Below are 16,347 nucleotides of genomic sequence, written 5' to 3'. Positions count from 1 at the left end.
ATGGATTTAGAAAGAATTAGAAGAATCAGTGTTGGTAGCACCTTCAATTATTTTAAGGAATTAGGTCATATATTTCTCTTTAATATGAGAGAAAGAGTATATATATAGCAAATAAGGTAAAAACAAGAGTTGGTAAATACCAAGATTTTTTTTTCCATTTCAAACAGAATCTTTTTGGGAGATGGATTTGGTAAAATACATTATTTCTATGAAGGATATTAAAATAGAGAAAAACAAAGAAAATGGCAGGCCTGAATTGCCTATGATTTCCATCTTCCCAAACAAGCAGCAGTCCATGTCAACCATTTCTCCTTGGTTGGTATCGTTTCTCTCAGACTACAAATTTCAGAACAGACCATAAAGGAAACTGATGGATGGAGAAGCTGGGCGTGAAAAACTAAAAAACTCTCACTTTTTTGTCCTTTTCCACTGAAAACTGCATCGATCTAAGTTAACAAATAACAGCATATACAGAGTATAGGACAATAGAGTAATATGTAAACCAGTATATGCATTGAGATTTTCATAGTTTTTTTTTTTCTACAATTTTACTGGACAGATTCTATCTAGATGCTTGATTTTATAGAAAACAGACTTTTGGATCATTCAATTACAAAGTATAAGAAAAATCTTTTAAGGGTTGAAAACCAACGATTTAGAATTTTGTAAATATTTAAGCATAAAAAATCACATTTTTTTGTTTGATTACGATGATTAGCAAATGGACAAAGCAGGGTTAGATTTGTAAAAGAACCTATGAAAATCTCAGTTCATACCGGTTTATTTACATATTTCAATTTCTCCTATAAAAAAAAGATACCAATCAAGAAAAAAATTGTCATCTTAGTAATTTTCACTAACGACTTGTCCAATTTACAAAATTCACAAAGATAAGCCCTCTCTCTCTTCACGACGCCACCCATCGTCGTTATCTGACGGTGGAGGCGACCCGGTGGGCCCACGTTTTGAGGTGCTCCTTCATGTCGGCCCCGTCGGCGCCGTCCGGCAATTTCCACCCCTTCAAGGGAAACCTCCGCTCCTCGTAAAACTCCCACGCCTCCGACAAGTACGGCCTCCTCCGCCTCCTCCCATCCTCCACCCCCACCACCTCCTCCTCCTCACTCCTCTCCCCACCACCGCTGGAATCCGAAGAGGCGCCGAGCCTCTGCAAGCCCGGGACGATCCTCGCGAGCGTGGGGCTAACGTCAGCGCTAGGGAAGGTGAACCCCAGGTCCATGAACCCCTTGAGCTCTTCGAACTCGAGCTCCGACAGGCTCCGGCTGCCCCGCCGAGCCGTCCTCCACCTCCTTGGCCATCTCGGCGGAGATCCCGTCCCGGTCAACAGAGTCACCGCCCGCTCCTCGTCCTCGTCGTCCGCGGCGGCTGACTTCCCGGAGATAATCGTCTCCAATTTCCGCGCTTGGAGGACGGAGTCCGGCGAGAACGGCATGTGGGTCTCCGGCAACGAGTGGTGCCTGACGGATCCGAGCGGAAGGGGTGCGGTGGGGGTGTCGGAATTGTGGGGTTGGGGATTCTCTTGGGAAGGAGGGCGAGGCGGGGGATGGGAAGGGTGGGCGGCCGGACGGAAGAGGACGTTTCCAGCCAACCAGTTGAGGTCGAGCAACTCGACGACGTTCTGGTGGTGGTGGAGATTGTCGCCTTCCTCCATGGATTGGTGAGGTTGGCTGTGGGAAGGGAAGGATGGGAAATGCAATTTCCGAAAGAGAATATTCGGATTCTGAAAAAAAGCCTTCGGATCATTTTATAGCGTGAAGGGAATAAATCGGCGCCCGTGGTTTCCTGAAAATTAATAAACACGGGCTGCTTAATTTTCAAGTCGGCAACTAATTTTTTAACAAAATTCAATAATTTCCTCATGTTTAAAAACTTCCGAAAAAAGCGGACGGTGGACCTGATTGTTGTTGTTAAAGAAAAAAAATATAAAAAAGGCAAAAAAAAAAACACGGAGGAAGTTCATGTTTGCATTTATAAAAATTTCAAATACATGTTTGACTTGTAAAGAGCTTGTTCAAACTAGTAAAATAGGCTCCGCAAACTGAATTATGAACAACATGTACTCGGCTTCGCTCAACCAGTATAAAGCATACTACAAGAAAGACTCTAATTAGCGACAATAATTTGCAACGCGATTTTTTTATCGCAAATTTGTGACGGATTAGCTAGAGAAAACTATCCTTTGCTAACATTCGAATTATTTGCGAAATTAGCGACGGAAAATTTTTTTTGGCTAATTAGTGACGGGTTCACGACAAAAACTTTTCATCTCAAACTCCGCTGTCACTTAACGACGGATCAGCGGCAAACAATTTTTGTCACTACTTGGCTACAGATTCATGACGAAATTTTTACGTTGCTAATTCCTGTCGTGAAACCCTAATGTGAGCCCCTTTCTTTCCCTTTCTTTCTTTTTCATCCCCCGCCTGTCGCCCTTCGCCCGTCGCCCATCATCCATCACCGATCGCCCGCCGCCCATCGTCCATCCCCCGTCGACCTCCCCCTTCGACTGAGTCCCCCTCTTACCTCTGCTCCCTTCTCTTTCGCTCTCATCATTTTTTCGGCCGACGAGCCTCGTCCGGCAACCCCCTTCTGACCTCACCCTATCTTCCTCTCTCGACTCCGGTCTCTCTCGTCTGCCGACACCAACGCCGGCTTCTTTCAGGTAACCCCCGACTCCCCTCTCTCTTTCATTTTTCGTCGGCAGACGAGCCCCCTTTTCCCTCCGTTTCCTTTTTCGCCAGGGAGGGGCCAGGCCCCCTTCCTATCTCTCAATCTTACGGGATGCGAGGGAGGGGCTTGGCCCCCTCCCTGTTCTTTTTTCGCCAGGGAGGGGCCGAGCCCCCTCCCTGTCTCCTTGTCTTACCAATGTGAGGGAGGGGCTCAGCCCCCTCCATGTTCTTTTTTTACCAGGGAGGGGTCGATCCCCCTCCCTGTCTCCCTATCTTACGTGATACGAGGGAGGGGCTTGCCCCCCTCCCTGTACTTTTTTTGCCAGGGAGAGGCCGAGCCCCCTTCCTATCACCCTGTCTTACGGGATGCGAGGGAGGGGCTTGACCCCCTCCCTGTTCTTTTTTCGTCAGGGACCTTGTCTCCCTGTTTTACCATATGCGAGGGAGGGGCTCGACCCCCTCCCTGTTAACTTTCTAAAAGTATTTATAGGCTTCACATCGCTTCGCGACTGCGAACAATAAGAAGGATGCGAGGGTAATGTAACAGAAGGTGGCTGTCAATCGATTTACCAGCATGCTGCATAATATGAAGATTGCAGCAATAAAAACAATTGGTAGGATAGATGATCCATTGCAGTGGAAGAGCCATGACTCTTCTACTATCAGGAGAGATTATTGGGAGAAAATGTGTGACAAGTGGACGAGCAATGAATTTAAAAATCGCTCAGCAAAGGCTGTATAAAATCGAGCGAAGATGCCCGATGCTCATCTACACACAGGTGAATCTAAGACTTTTGGGAACCACCAAAAGAAAATGGTAACTCATCAATATATATATATATATATATATATATATATATATATATATATATATATATATATATATTGTCAAATTTATAAGTATTTCTGCATACTTTTTAATTAATTTTTTTATCCTTTAACCTTGCAGGAATAAGAAAAAAGAGACATTGTGTCTTACAAGGATGTGTATGTTGAAACACATAAACGTAAGAGCACGAAAGAGTTTGTATCAGAGAAGGTAAAAGTGACATCAGTATGTATTTATTGTATTAATAAACATTATAATATACAAGTTATTATGAATTACATTATCATAAACATTGTAGTTCTTGATTATTAATTCATATTGTAATCATTACTTTGTAGGAGTCATACGACCAACAGATGGTAGAACGATATGGCGATGACTCCAATCAACATCTGCCTTTTGATCCTGCAGCATGGGTGACTGTAACCGGTGAACCCAAAAAGGGTCGTGTGTTAAGGTTTGGGAGTAACATGAACAACACACCAGTCGTTGCCTCCTGCAGTCATGGCTCTCAGAGTTCTCCCGCCGGCATCAACTCTCATCGTCCGATTGACCCTGCTATGTCTTGGGATGGTATCTGTTAGCGTCTTGAGGATAAAATACGTGACTTTTTACATAAAGCAATTCCCAACTTTGTCCATAATGAGTTGTGCAACTTGTTTTGGGACAGGAAAACTTCGTTTAAATACAACATGAGCTTCGGTGCTCGTTAGGTATAAAGATTCATGTAACTTGTTTTATGTCGTTAGATTTCAAGCTAGTATATGCATGATTGAACACATATAAGCATGATTTATCACTATAAATTTTTTTGACTGCCTTATAACACATATATGCATGGATAATCACTATGAAAGTGGCTTGACAACCATAGAATACATACAAGCATTCTTTCATCACTATGACAACTTTAGAACACATATGAGCATGATATTAGCATATATGAAAGTTTTTTTATTGCCTTATAACACATATATGCATGATTGAATCAATATGAAAGTTTTTTGACAACCTTAGAACACATATAAGCATGATTTGATCACTATGAAAGTTTTTTGACTGCCTTATAATACATTTATTTGACAGCTTTATAAATATTATATCTATGCGTGAATCACTGTGACATTTTTTTGACAATCGTAGAACACATATCTGCATGATTAAATCACTATGATTTTTTTTCTCAATCTTAGAACACATATATGAATTCTGTCATTGTTCTTTACTTTATTGCTAGTCTATGTATCATTCAACCATTTACCTTGATAGCATTAGACTAGGTGCATTTCATATAATTTATTTCATTATATTTTGTTTATCAATACTAAGATTTTGGTTCTCTTGTAGGATGCTGGAGATGATCAGTGTAGAGGAGTTGATGGAGGCATGGATGAAGGTGCAGAGCGAGACAATGAAGAGGATGATGCCCCGAATCTTAGCGAAGATTAGATTCATCTATTTAATTCGTTTCATGTACTTGTAATTAATTAGAACTTGGCAAGGACTGTACTGGGTTGTTAAATTTATTTAACTTAAAACTTATGTTAAATTTATTTTACCTGCTTTGTATATGTATTTTTTATGTGTACTTTATTTTTTATACACAAGTTATGTGAATTGTATAGCGAGAAATGTTTCTTGATATTTATATTTAATTTTTTTTTAAATTTGCAATGGATTAGCAATGGATAGTATCCGTCGTTAATATTCATTGTAAATTTAAATTAGCCGATATTTTATGATGGAATTTAAGCCATCGTTAATCCCTCACTAAATTGGCGACAAACATTAGTGACAGATACATATTCATTGTTAAATTTTAGCGACGGATTAGCGACAGAATACATTCATTCACAAAATCAAATTAGTCCTTATTTAGCGATGGATTGGCGACAGATAAATTCTGTCGCATTTTAGCGACCAGGATTATGCAACAGACGCTTTTCATCGCTAATCCATCGCTAAACACGTTAGCGAAGGATTATCGATGGATATCGTCCGTCGCTAATCCACATTTTTCTTGTAGTGTCAGTTAAGTTGTAAAAAAAAATATATTTTACATCATAAAGTTTCAATAAAACATTTGAACTATTTGCTTTTCAAAAAATAGTTTTAGTGGTAAAATCTTATTATTGCTAGCATTGAAACAATACCTTTTTTTGTAATCTTATTCCTTCTGGTGCTAAAACAATGTTTTTTTCTGTAAACCAGCCACCTCTAACTTGGTTCGTTTAACTTGGGCTCATATATGAGCTCAAACTCAGCTTGATTCACTGCAAGAATGAGTCAAGCTTGAACACTTCAAGAGATGGGACCTAGGCCGCTAGGCAAGTGTTCTAGGTTCAAATCCCATGTGGGTCACCCCTTGAGCAAGCCAAAGCATGGTGACTTAGTGGGGGCAAGAAGGTAAGCCCACTAAATTTTACGTTGCCAGGACAATGACCGCAAGCATGGCAGACAAAGCTAGCACAACTAATCTCTGATCCTAGGGATGTTTTTTCCATGTAAATATCAAAAAAAGCTTATTGTTTGGCTCATTTTCCAGCCCTAGCCCATGCCTGATAGAATAGGCTTCTCCAAGTTGCTCTATTGTCAGTCAGGGAGCCTGCTGCTTTGACATTGAGGTAAAAGACACACACTGGGATATCACACTCTTGACCTCCTTCATTTTGAATGCCTTAAGTTGACCCTCTTAGTTCGAGATATGCAAAGCCTTGTTAGAATTTTATCTCTAGTCTCCATAGCTCAATCTCTATTTCTTTTTATTTTTAGAAAAAAAAAATCTTTTTTTCTTGCATCCTTTTGTTTAGTTCTTGGACAACGTAAGCGAAGTTCTTATTCTCTATTTTTTTTAAACTCGATTAGTTTGCTATTGGCATGAGGATGATCACGATCTAGAAATCAATAAGTTTTATGGCTGAAAAAAAAATAATGAAAGGCAAGATAAGAGGAAGGAGGATATCAGATCTAAACCCACTTATTACATAAACCTCCTAAACCCAAGTTGGCATTTGAGATCAAGATTGGTTATTCTTTTTATTTTTCTTTAATTCTTAAATGGTAAAAAGGTAACAGTTTTTGTACTTACCTAGTATGGAATAATAGTAACCACGACTAATTTGAAAAAAGGTTTGATCAAGATCAACAAAAGTTTGGTACCATCATGAAACATTTCATAATCTAGGTTGTTCCTCGAATTTTGTTAAAACATTAGGTACTATTTTGAAAATTTCTCAACATTCACCTTATCTGAAATATATGTGGTAATCTTTTTTCCTTCTGACCGAAGAGACACTTCTCTAATTTAACATAGAGGTCGTTCACTTTTAGCACCTGAAACACTGTTTGTAAGTGCCTGACATGTTCCTCCATGTTGCTGCTATAGATCACGATGTTATCCATGTAGACTATCATGAACTTGTCTAAGTAAGGGTAAAATTTTTGATTCATTAGGGTCATAAACGTGGTTGAAGCATTCGTCAACCCAAATGACATTACTAAGAATTCGTAAGCATCATAGCGGGTGATGCGAGTTGTCTTTGACTCATTATCATCTGTAATCCTCACTTGCCAGTAACCTGATCTTAAGTCTAACTTTTAAAAGACTCGGGCATTGTCCAACTGATTAAACAAGTCTGCTATTAGTGGCAATAGATACTTGTTCTTTACTGTGACCTTGTTTAGCACATGGTAGTCCACACATAATTGCTTGAAGTCGTTATGTTTCTTTTGAAATAGGACTGGAGTGCCAAATGGTGCCTTTGATGGACGAACGATGCCTGCATCCAATATCTTGTTCAACTGCCTACGTAGTTCCTTTAGCGCAACTGGCCCCATGCGGTATGAAACCATTGCGAGAGGCTTCACTTCCGAGGTCAACTCAATCTTATGGTTGACCTTGCATCTTGGTGGTAGATACTTCGGCAATTTCAGAGGCATCACCCCCCAAACTTCGCTAACAGTGGAGTTAGGGTCGGTGGCATTACTGCTTGCACCTTTCCTTCTTCTGCGTGCACGAAAACTAAGAATGTTTGCTCCCCACGCTTGACACCCTTCTTTAATTGCATTGCCGACAACACTAAAGTCTTGCCTTTCTGAGTAAGGCATTAAATTGTGTGTGACTGGATTGGCCCTATAATCGCCAATGAGTTAAACTTTGACATCATCATATTTTGGCTGTACAGAAACTCCATACCCAAAATCATCTTAAAATCGTTGAGGGGCACCACAGAGAAGTTGGACTTGCCGGCCCAACTCTCAATTTGGATAGTCACATCCCTTGCTTCATCAAGAATGATCTTGGCCTCAGAGTTCACCATTTTGATGGTCCTCAGCTTTGGCCTGGGCTTTAAGCCCAACCGCTCCGCCTCTTTTCGCGAGACAAAATTGTGTGTGGCCTTTTGCTGAAGTAGACTTTTCATTCATAATGATTTCTAGATACATGAGTTTCTTGCTGACCTGCATGTTTTCAGTTGCACAAATTCTAGCTGTGTTAATCGATCACATGGTCTTCATCCTTGGTTGTATGGTCTCAGTATCATTGCATTCTACCTGTGTTGTATTGGCTTGCCCATCGTACTTTACAAGATATTTTAAACATTGCCTGGTGATGTGCCTATCACCACAGAACCAACAAGTAACAACTGCTCTCTTGTTGCTATTGTTATACTTCTTGAAGTTCTGTTTCTTATCAAATTGATGGGATATTGACGTCACACCTATGTTGTCGTGTCGCTTATCCTTCTTGCCTCCATGGTCAGGCTACTTCCCGACCTTGGTTGATGGAGTTTAGGGCTTGCGCTAAGTGTTAGTTAAGTGCTCGACCGTCATGTATGTATCTTTCAAAATACTAGGGTTGCTCTTTTCCACTTCGGATTGTGCCCATGGATGAACTCCCACAATAAACCAGTTGAGTTTGTCCTCATTTGACATGTTAGGCACCTCAAGCATAAGCTTTTGGAACGTTCTGACATAGTTTTGCAATGAACCAGTATGTTTAAGATCCGACACCATCCTATAAGCATGTCTTTGCGCATTCCTCGGTATGAAGTAGTTGCACAGTTACATTTTAAAGTCGTCAAAGATGTCTACAATGCATTGACCCCTCTTCATGTCACTGTGCTTCCGTCTCCACCAAGCGATGTCATCTTCATCCAGTAGAGCTGCTGCAGCCTTAATCCTGAGATCTTCAAGCGTCATGTTCTGAATATCCAAGTAGTCTTCTACTTGAAAGAAGAAGTTCTCAATGGCCTTGCTGTCGCAAAAAATATTGAACTTTGCTTGTCTTGGCACATCAATCATTGATGGTCTCTCACCATTATTTTTATTTAGGGTCATTGTCTGCTGTAATGTGTTGTTCTTCAACTGAAGCTCCCCTACTTCAGTCTGCGAGTCAACCACTGTTGTCATCAACGAAGTGACCTGTCCCATCAGTAAGATTACATGCTCTTGCAAGCTCGCCACCACAACATTTTGTCCATTGAATGATTCAACTGCGTGTAAAATCGCTTCTTCGTGCGAAGTCACATCTTCCACCAGCTTGTTGACAGTTGCAGTCATCTGATCTTGGCCCCGAGGTAAACCCATCTCCTCGGCTTCGGCAACTGTCTTTTCTTTGGTGTTACGCAAGTTTTGATAAGACACTACGATGTCTTGCTCATAAATCGTAGTCTGTCGGCTCGTCTGTCGACACTGACTTCGGAGTCCCTTCTCCAGCACAAGAACGAGATCTGGTACCACTTGTCATGGACCTATTTCCTTCAATAGGCCAACACAGCACGATGATCCTTCTTTACCGTCGTAAGCCTTCTTTTCGCTCACCTGCCAGTCGCGGAAGCTTGTAATCAGAGTGCAAGGGAGCAAGAGAGAATAGAGGGAGAAGAATTGCAATAGGAAAAAGCAATCACAACGAGGGTAAACAAAAGAAAGCTCAACACATTTGATTCATTCATAATTTAGCCTGTAGGCCTCTTACAGTTCAAGTATAAGGGTTGCCCCTTCGGGGTATTAATTAACCTGAACCGAGCATGCTTACATCAGACTCAACGAAAGCAAAACATACTTTATACACAACTTTACAATGTAAGTTACAAGAGAATAAATTGGAGTATTGAGGATAAGAGAGACAACCGTTGTATAAGTAAGTTGTGCAGTTTTCTAATATTCAAATTTGTGGGCACATCCGAGATATATGAGAAAGGATTCATGCACGTGATACTATTTTTGGTCCAAGATTGAGCTATTTAATGTTTTGTGCTAATTTTATTTTTTTATAAAAATAATAGTTTACCATATTAATAGTTAAAACTGCTACCTCCGTAGTATCATCATCGCCATCATCATTATGATGTTCTACTGACATCTTCATGAAACCATATTAGTGATAGCACTACCATGATCATGATGGCACGAAGAGATTTTTTTTTTGCCACCATGGTCACCATCACTAGCATGATGATGATGATGCACCTAACGCATGAGTGCCATAGATCCTTGGATTTGTCAGAATTAAACCAAATTAGGGACAAAAAACTTATTGTAAATTCTGATATATATATATATATATATATAGAGAGAGAGAGAGAGAGAGAGAGAGCTGAACATATTAGGTCCCATTTCTCGTTCTGCCCCATAGTTTTGAAGTGTTTTATGATAGATCTGAGCCGTTAGAAGTGTTTAGCATGATCGATTTAGTGGGAATAGACTCTTGGATCATGTTTTTTCCATGCAAAAACATGTTTTTATGAGCTAAAAAAAACTGGTACCTTCATAGCCATTGATTCTGGATCACTGGAAAAATCTGTATACAGGCTGATTCCCACTAAACAAACCTATAGATCACATCTATGGGGGTAAGATGAGAGAAAAAATGTCAAAAATAATAATCTTTTAGGGCTCAGAACAAGAAGGTGGGCAAAAGGACATTACTATATATATATATATATATATATATATATATATATATATATATATATATATATATATATATATATATATATATATATATATATATATGTGGTAGCTGCTCAATCCATAAGTGCTCAGTAAAAAAACTCAATCTTGCTTTGCGTCCGTCGTGCACATGATGGACTCAGCATTTTTTATGCAAAAAAAATATTGAAAACTGCAAAAAAGGCTTTTGAAGCACCGCTAAAAACAATCTAAAAAAAAATATTGAGTGCATCCCTAGTTGGCCTTATTGTCAATTTTGAGTGTCGCTAAAGGTCCATAAAAAAGACCTTTAATGGGGCTTCAAAAGTGTATTGAGATCTTTTTTTTTTGCACGTTTTGTGCATTTTGACATCGTTTTTGTTGTTTTTTTCATACTGACCATCCATCACGTGTGCGATTGATGGTCAGCGTGATTGTGTTCCTCTTGATCATGTATGGATTGAGCAGCTACAAATCTCTCTCTCTCTCTCTCTCTCTATATATATATATATATATATAGTGCATGGTAGCTGTGCAACCCTATTGTCTGTCCATCACAGCTGTGATGAACAACTACAAAAAAAGCATAATACTTTAATATTTGAAAGTATTCCGTAATTTTGGATTGACTATAACTTTGGTTTATTTATTTGTAGTTGAAGAGAAAGAACAACTGAAAACCACCTCCCAGGACAACATGGAAGAAATGTTATATCAGGAAGACTGAAGGAGCTATGAATAGCCACACAAATGAAATCATTGCAAGAAAAATTTTATTAAGCATTTTTTATAATAAAATTTTGCAAATTACCTTGAATTAAATTTGAGTAAATATAGGCTAAGATAGACGAGTGACATGCTCAATTCTCTAATGCTCTCTAATTTTGGTGCCTCTCTCTCCTTGGTTAGACCCAAATTCATGTAGAGATCCAGATTTGGTTTAGCCCTGATTCACATCTAGGTCTAGTTATGTTTACGATCTAGATTTGATTCTATATCCAATCCTAAGATCCAGGTCCATTACAGTTTAGATCCCTATCTAGGATTAAGATCTGGTTACAACCTGGATTTATATCCAAGATTTAGATATGTTATAGTTTTGATCCCTATCTAAGATCCAGATTCGGTTTTTGATTAGAGCCATATCTAGTTATAGTTTGAATCCCGACCTAGTTATTATTAGAATCCAGATCCAAACCCATGATTCGTACCCAATTTAACTCTAGTCAAGAGGCTATTCAAGGTAGTTCATGTCGAAGTTGTTTGGCTCACTCAGTGGAGGGCGTGGTCCAATCATTCACGAGAAGGTGAAAACTCGATTGTATAATGAGAGTGTAGTTGCACGAATACCCATTGCACCAAGGACTTGGTCCTAAATGAGGCAACTATCATTTGAAAGACAACACATTTATATATTAGATATATTTAGCATGCTCAATTTAGTAGGAATAGACCCTTGGATCATGTTTTTCAATGAAAAAACTTGTTTTTATGTGCTGAAAAAAAACAAGTACCTTCATAGCCATTGCTTTTGGATTACCGAAAAAACCTATATACAAGTCAAATTCCGGTGATCCAAAACAAAGTTCCCACTAAACAAAACCTATAGATCACATCTATGGTGTTAGATGCAAGAAAAAATGCCAAAAGCAACAATTTTTGAGGGGGCAGAGTGAGAAAGTTGGCAAAAGGAGCACATTTCTCTCTCTCTCTCTCTCTCTCTCTCTATATATATATATATATATATATATATAAGTGGTAGTTGCTCAATCCATAAGTGCTCCGCTGACCGTCCGTTGTGCTCCTCAACATTTTTTACACAAAAAATGCTGAAAACCCCAAAAAATCTAAAAAAAAATTAAAAAATATATCGGGTGCATCCCTGGCTGACCTTATTGTCAGTTTTGAGTGTTGCTAAAGGTCTAAGAAAAAATATCTTTAGTGGCACTTCAAAAACGCCGATAAAAGTCTTTTTTTGCACGTTTTGTGCATTTTGACATCAATTTTGTTGTTTTTTGCACGTTGACCATTCAACATGCATGTGATGGATGGTCAACATTATTGTATTTCTCTTGAGCATATATATATATATATATATATATATATATATATATATATATATATATATATATATATATATATATATATATATATCGACTGAGCAACTATAAATCTCTCTCTCTATATATATATTTATAGTATCTCTCTCTCTATATATATATATATAGTGTGTGTGTTAGCTGTGCAACCCTTAGGTGTGCAGCTAAAAAAACAGAAAAACACAATTTTTTTGCTTTTTACTTTTAGTGGCAGTTTGTAACCGCCGCTAAATGTCCCAACAAAAATTATGACCTTTAGCGGAGGTCAGAAGACTATCACTAAAGGCCCAGCAAAAAAATGGGGCCTTTAGTGATAGGTTTTTTACTGTCACTAAAGCTCCCAGTTAAAAAACTGCCCCTAAAAGTAAAAACATGAAAATGTGTATTTTTCTGTATTTTTAGGCAGGCCATCCATCAAAGCAGTGATGGATGGCCCACATAGTTGCGCTGGTAGTTGTGTACCTAAGAGTTGCACAACTACCTCTCTCTCTCTCTCTCTCTCTCTCTCTCTATATATATATATATATATATATATATATATATATATATATATATATATATATATATATATATATATATATATATATATATATATCACAAATCCTTATATTTGGGCAACAAATGGTTTGTCATTTGATACGAGATGAGCATAGTTTGATACACATAAGGGATGTCCAGTACTGCAAGGTCAAAGTTGTGTCTACTCCCTGAAGGGCAGAAGGAGACCTTAGGCTTTTACGAGTTGTAGGCTTGCCAATGTGCGATCGGTGATGGAGGGATTTGTACTTGGCTTAATCACGCCATGTGTACTTGATAACATTGCTCGTTTATTTCAGATGCAATCCTTAGATTCATATCCATTATACTTTAGATTTTTATTAAGATTCAGATCCGATTATAGTTTGGATCCATATCTAGAATTCAGATTCGTTATAGTTTAGTTTTTTATCCAAGATTCAGATCTTGTTTGATCATACCCATATATAGTTGTAGTTTGGATCCTGACCTAATTACTGTTAAAATCTAGATTCAAATCCAGGATCTATACTCAATTCAACTGCTGTTCAAGGTGGTCCATGTTGAGGTTGTAGGGTTCAGTCAGTGCAGTGCAGTGCATGGTCTGATCATTCGCGAGAAGGTGAAGGTTTTGCACTGAAGACTTAGTCCTAAATGAGACAACTATAGCATGAAAGATAACATGTGTACGCATGCCTCCGAGCTCACGGTTGAACCACTAAGTAAGGTATAATTTTCAACATGGCTTCATTTCCATCATTTGGGGTGAAACAAACAGCCCTCAATTTGAGATCTCATGTTTGAAAAAGTTTGGATCCTGTTATGAGGCTCATGACACATAGTGATAATCTTTGGGTGGGGTCATCGACACTCAAGCTCTTATGGAATCAATCCACCAGTGAAAGGTACCCGCGTACTTGGTGGAAGTCAAATATGAAACCAAGGGGTCAGCACCTTACACGGAAGCTTGCTACCATTAGGGCGACCTGTGCGGGTAATGCCAAGCACATATTTATTAACTTCTTTTCTGCTAAATATGTTCAAGCAAAACCTACTGTACCACCCTTTTGATTTACATAAGTCTAGGCTCCAAATGTAAAATCTAACTGTTGAATCATGTTTAGCATATTGTAAGCTGAAATATGATGTAGTATATCATTCTTAAGCCATCCTTATTTTCATGCATTGTGAGCAGTCAATTTTTACTATCTTACACATAAAACATGATAAAAACTTTTATTATATAATAAAAAAATCATTTAAAACATAATGTACCATTAGATTTACCATTTGATGGCTAGATGTATGGTAACAAGAGTGTGTACCGCCATAGATTACCTTTATTGATTATGACTTAACTTGAATCTGCTTAAGTATGGACAAAAAACAGGGTCAATTTGGTCGCTCTAGTGTATGACGTCAGCAATTTTGGATTGACCACGTCCTTCACGTGTAATGGCAACACGCTTGTGAAAAGATCCGGTGCAATATGATTGCACAAATATTTGTGCAATGAGCACCTGTTCACCCTTCAGAGACGGGGCCTGTCAGTTGTGGGGCCCAAGAACTGATGGAGGGTAATCAGGGGATTAATGCACAAATTTTGTGCAATGTGATTGCACTCATGCAAGAATTGAGGTTTTGACTTTGACAGTTTTTATATTCAATCTCAAACAATAATTCCAAAAAAAAGCCTCTCGTACGTTTCAGTATTTCTCAAGATTGGGATTTCGTTTTTTCCGGAAACTCCCAAACAGGGACCCACTCTTACCGGTGGCCATTAACTACAGTTAAATCTTAGTTAAATCAAGTCAAAAGACAACAATACCCTCAAATGAGTAAAATATCTACTCTTTTCAAGGTAAATAACTATTTTTTAACTCTAAAGAACAAGATAAAACACTAAAAAGAATCATGTTTTTCCAAGATATAGCATGGTAACGTGAGGTCTGTATTTGACAGTTTTCAGGAAAACCATTGTAAGTATTGGAAAATGAAGGAAAGGGAGGCCTACTTTTGAAATTATGGTTAAAAAAGCTGGGCCCTAATTAAAAATTTCCCACTAAATTATTCTGATAAGAAAAAGCCGCCTCCTTCGAGAATCCAACTCAAATATATTATAATTATTAATAAATAATTACATGCAAAGCAAAAGATAATTTAAAAAGCCCGCAAGGGCTTCGCTGACAAGGTGACTTGTAGAAATATCAATAAATAATTAGATGCAAAGCAAAAGATAATTTAAAAAACGCACCCATCCTTAGGAATGCCACCAAGTTGATGGGATGTCATGAGTTCGAACTCATGAGCAGGGATCAGAGAGCGGCAAAATGTCATGACTATTCGAAACAGCCAATTAGGAATGGCAGTGGACCTGCAGGTGTGAAACGAGGCCCCGCCCTGCCTCAGCCTGTTTGAACAGGGGATGGAAGACATGAAACGGGGATAGAGGCAGGAAGGGAGGTTAAAATCAAAACCCGTGCAAGAATGAAGGCAGGGATGGACTTATGGTTTTTCCGTCCCACCCCACTCCATTCCCGTCCTTGATCCCAGCTTTGCCATGCCCGCCCCGTCCTCAATCCTTCATTAAAGATGGCAGTGGACTCAGGAAAAACAGGGCCCCACCTCGCTTTGCCCTGTTTGGACCGGGGATGGAGGACATAAAACGGAGATAGAGGTGGGGATGGAGGTTAAAATCAAAACCCGTGCAGGGATGGAGGCAGGGATTGACTTACACTTTCTCCGGTCCCACCCTCGATCCCTGCCTTGCCCTGCCCTACCCCATCCTCGATCCTTCTTTAAAGATAACAGTGGACAGAGGAAAAATGGGATGAAGGTTAAAATCAAAACCCGTGCAGGGATGGAGGCAAGGATTGACTTATGCTTTCTCCCGCCCCGTCCTCGATCCTTGCCTTGCCCTGCCCTACCCCGTCCTCAATCCTTCTTTAAAGTTGGTAGTGGACCGAGGAAAAATGGGCCCCCACCCCGCCCCGTCCCGTTTGGACCGAAGATGAATGCCATAAAACGAGGATGAAGGTTGAAATCAAAACCTGTGTGGGGATGGAAAGTAGGATTTTGAGACAGGGCAGCAGTGGAGACCTTGTAGCTGTGGGCCCATACAATGCTGCCATGTGATTGGCTATGGCACTTAGCCACTCCTTTGATCTCAACTCGAAACTCACAGTGGTGTCCTTTGCCACAAGGTCCAAGATAGGTGTACTGCCCATAGTCCGGGGATTATTACCAACCTGAGGCTGACCAATGTGGGGTCGAAGATGGAGGGTAT

The 16,347-nt window shown here is 39.3% G+C and overlaps 1 protein-coding gene across 1 annotated transcript; it reads right to left on the bottom strand.

Annotated features, from left to right (window-relative positions):
• Window positions 1–826: 826 nt before the first annotated feature.
• On the bottom strand, window positions 827–1,723 carry LOC149836564 (uncharacterized). Its single transcript, XM_090007042.1, has one exon. The coding sequence runs from the start codon at window positions 1,667–1,669 to the stop codon at window positions 929–931; it is 741 nt and encodes a 246-aa protein (XP_089863168.1). The 5' UTR covers window positions 1,670–1,723; the 3' UTR covers window positions 827–928.
• Between the last annotated feature and the right edge of the window lie 14,624 nt (window positions 1,724–16,347).

The sequence above is a fragment of the Nuphar pumila genome, chromosome 5 (genome assembly GCF_984573655.1).
Source record: "Nuphar pumila chromosome 5, dmNupPumi1.hap1.1, whole genome shotgun sequence".
Lineage (NCBI taxonomy): Eukaryota > Viridiplantae > Streptophyta > Magnoliopsida > Nymphaeales > Nymphaeaceae > Nuphar > Nuphar pumila.
The sequence above is the reverse complement of the archived record's forward strand: the minus strand, read 5'-3'. Positions and strand labels throughout refer to the sequence as shown.

Coding starts and splice junctions, on each gene's coding strand:
- LOC149836564 (XM_090007042.1), bottom strand. CDS start 1,669: ATGGAGGAAGGCGACAATCTCCACCACCACCAGAACGTCGTCGAGTTG.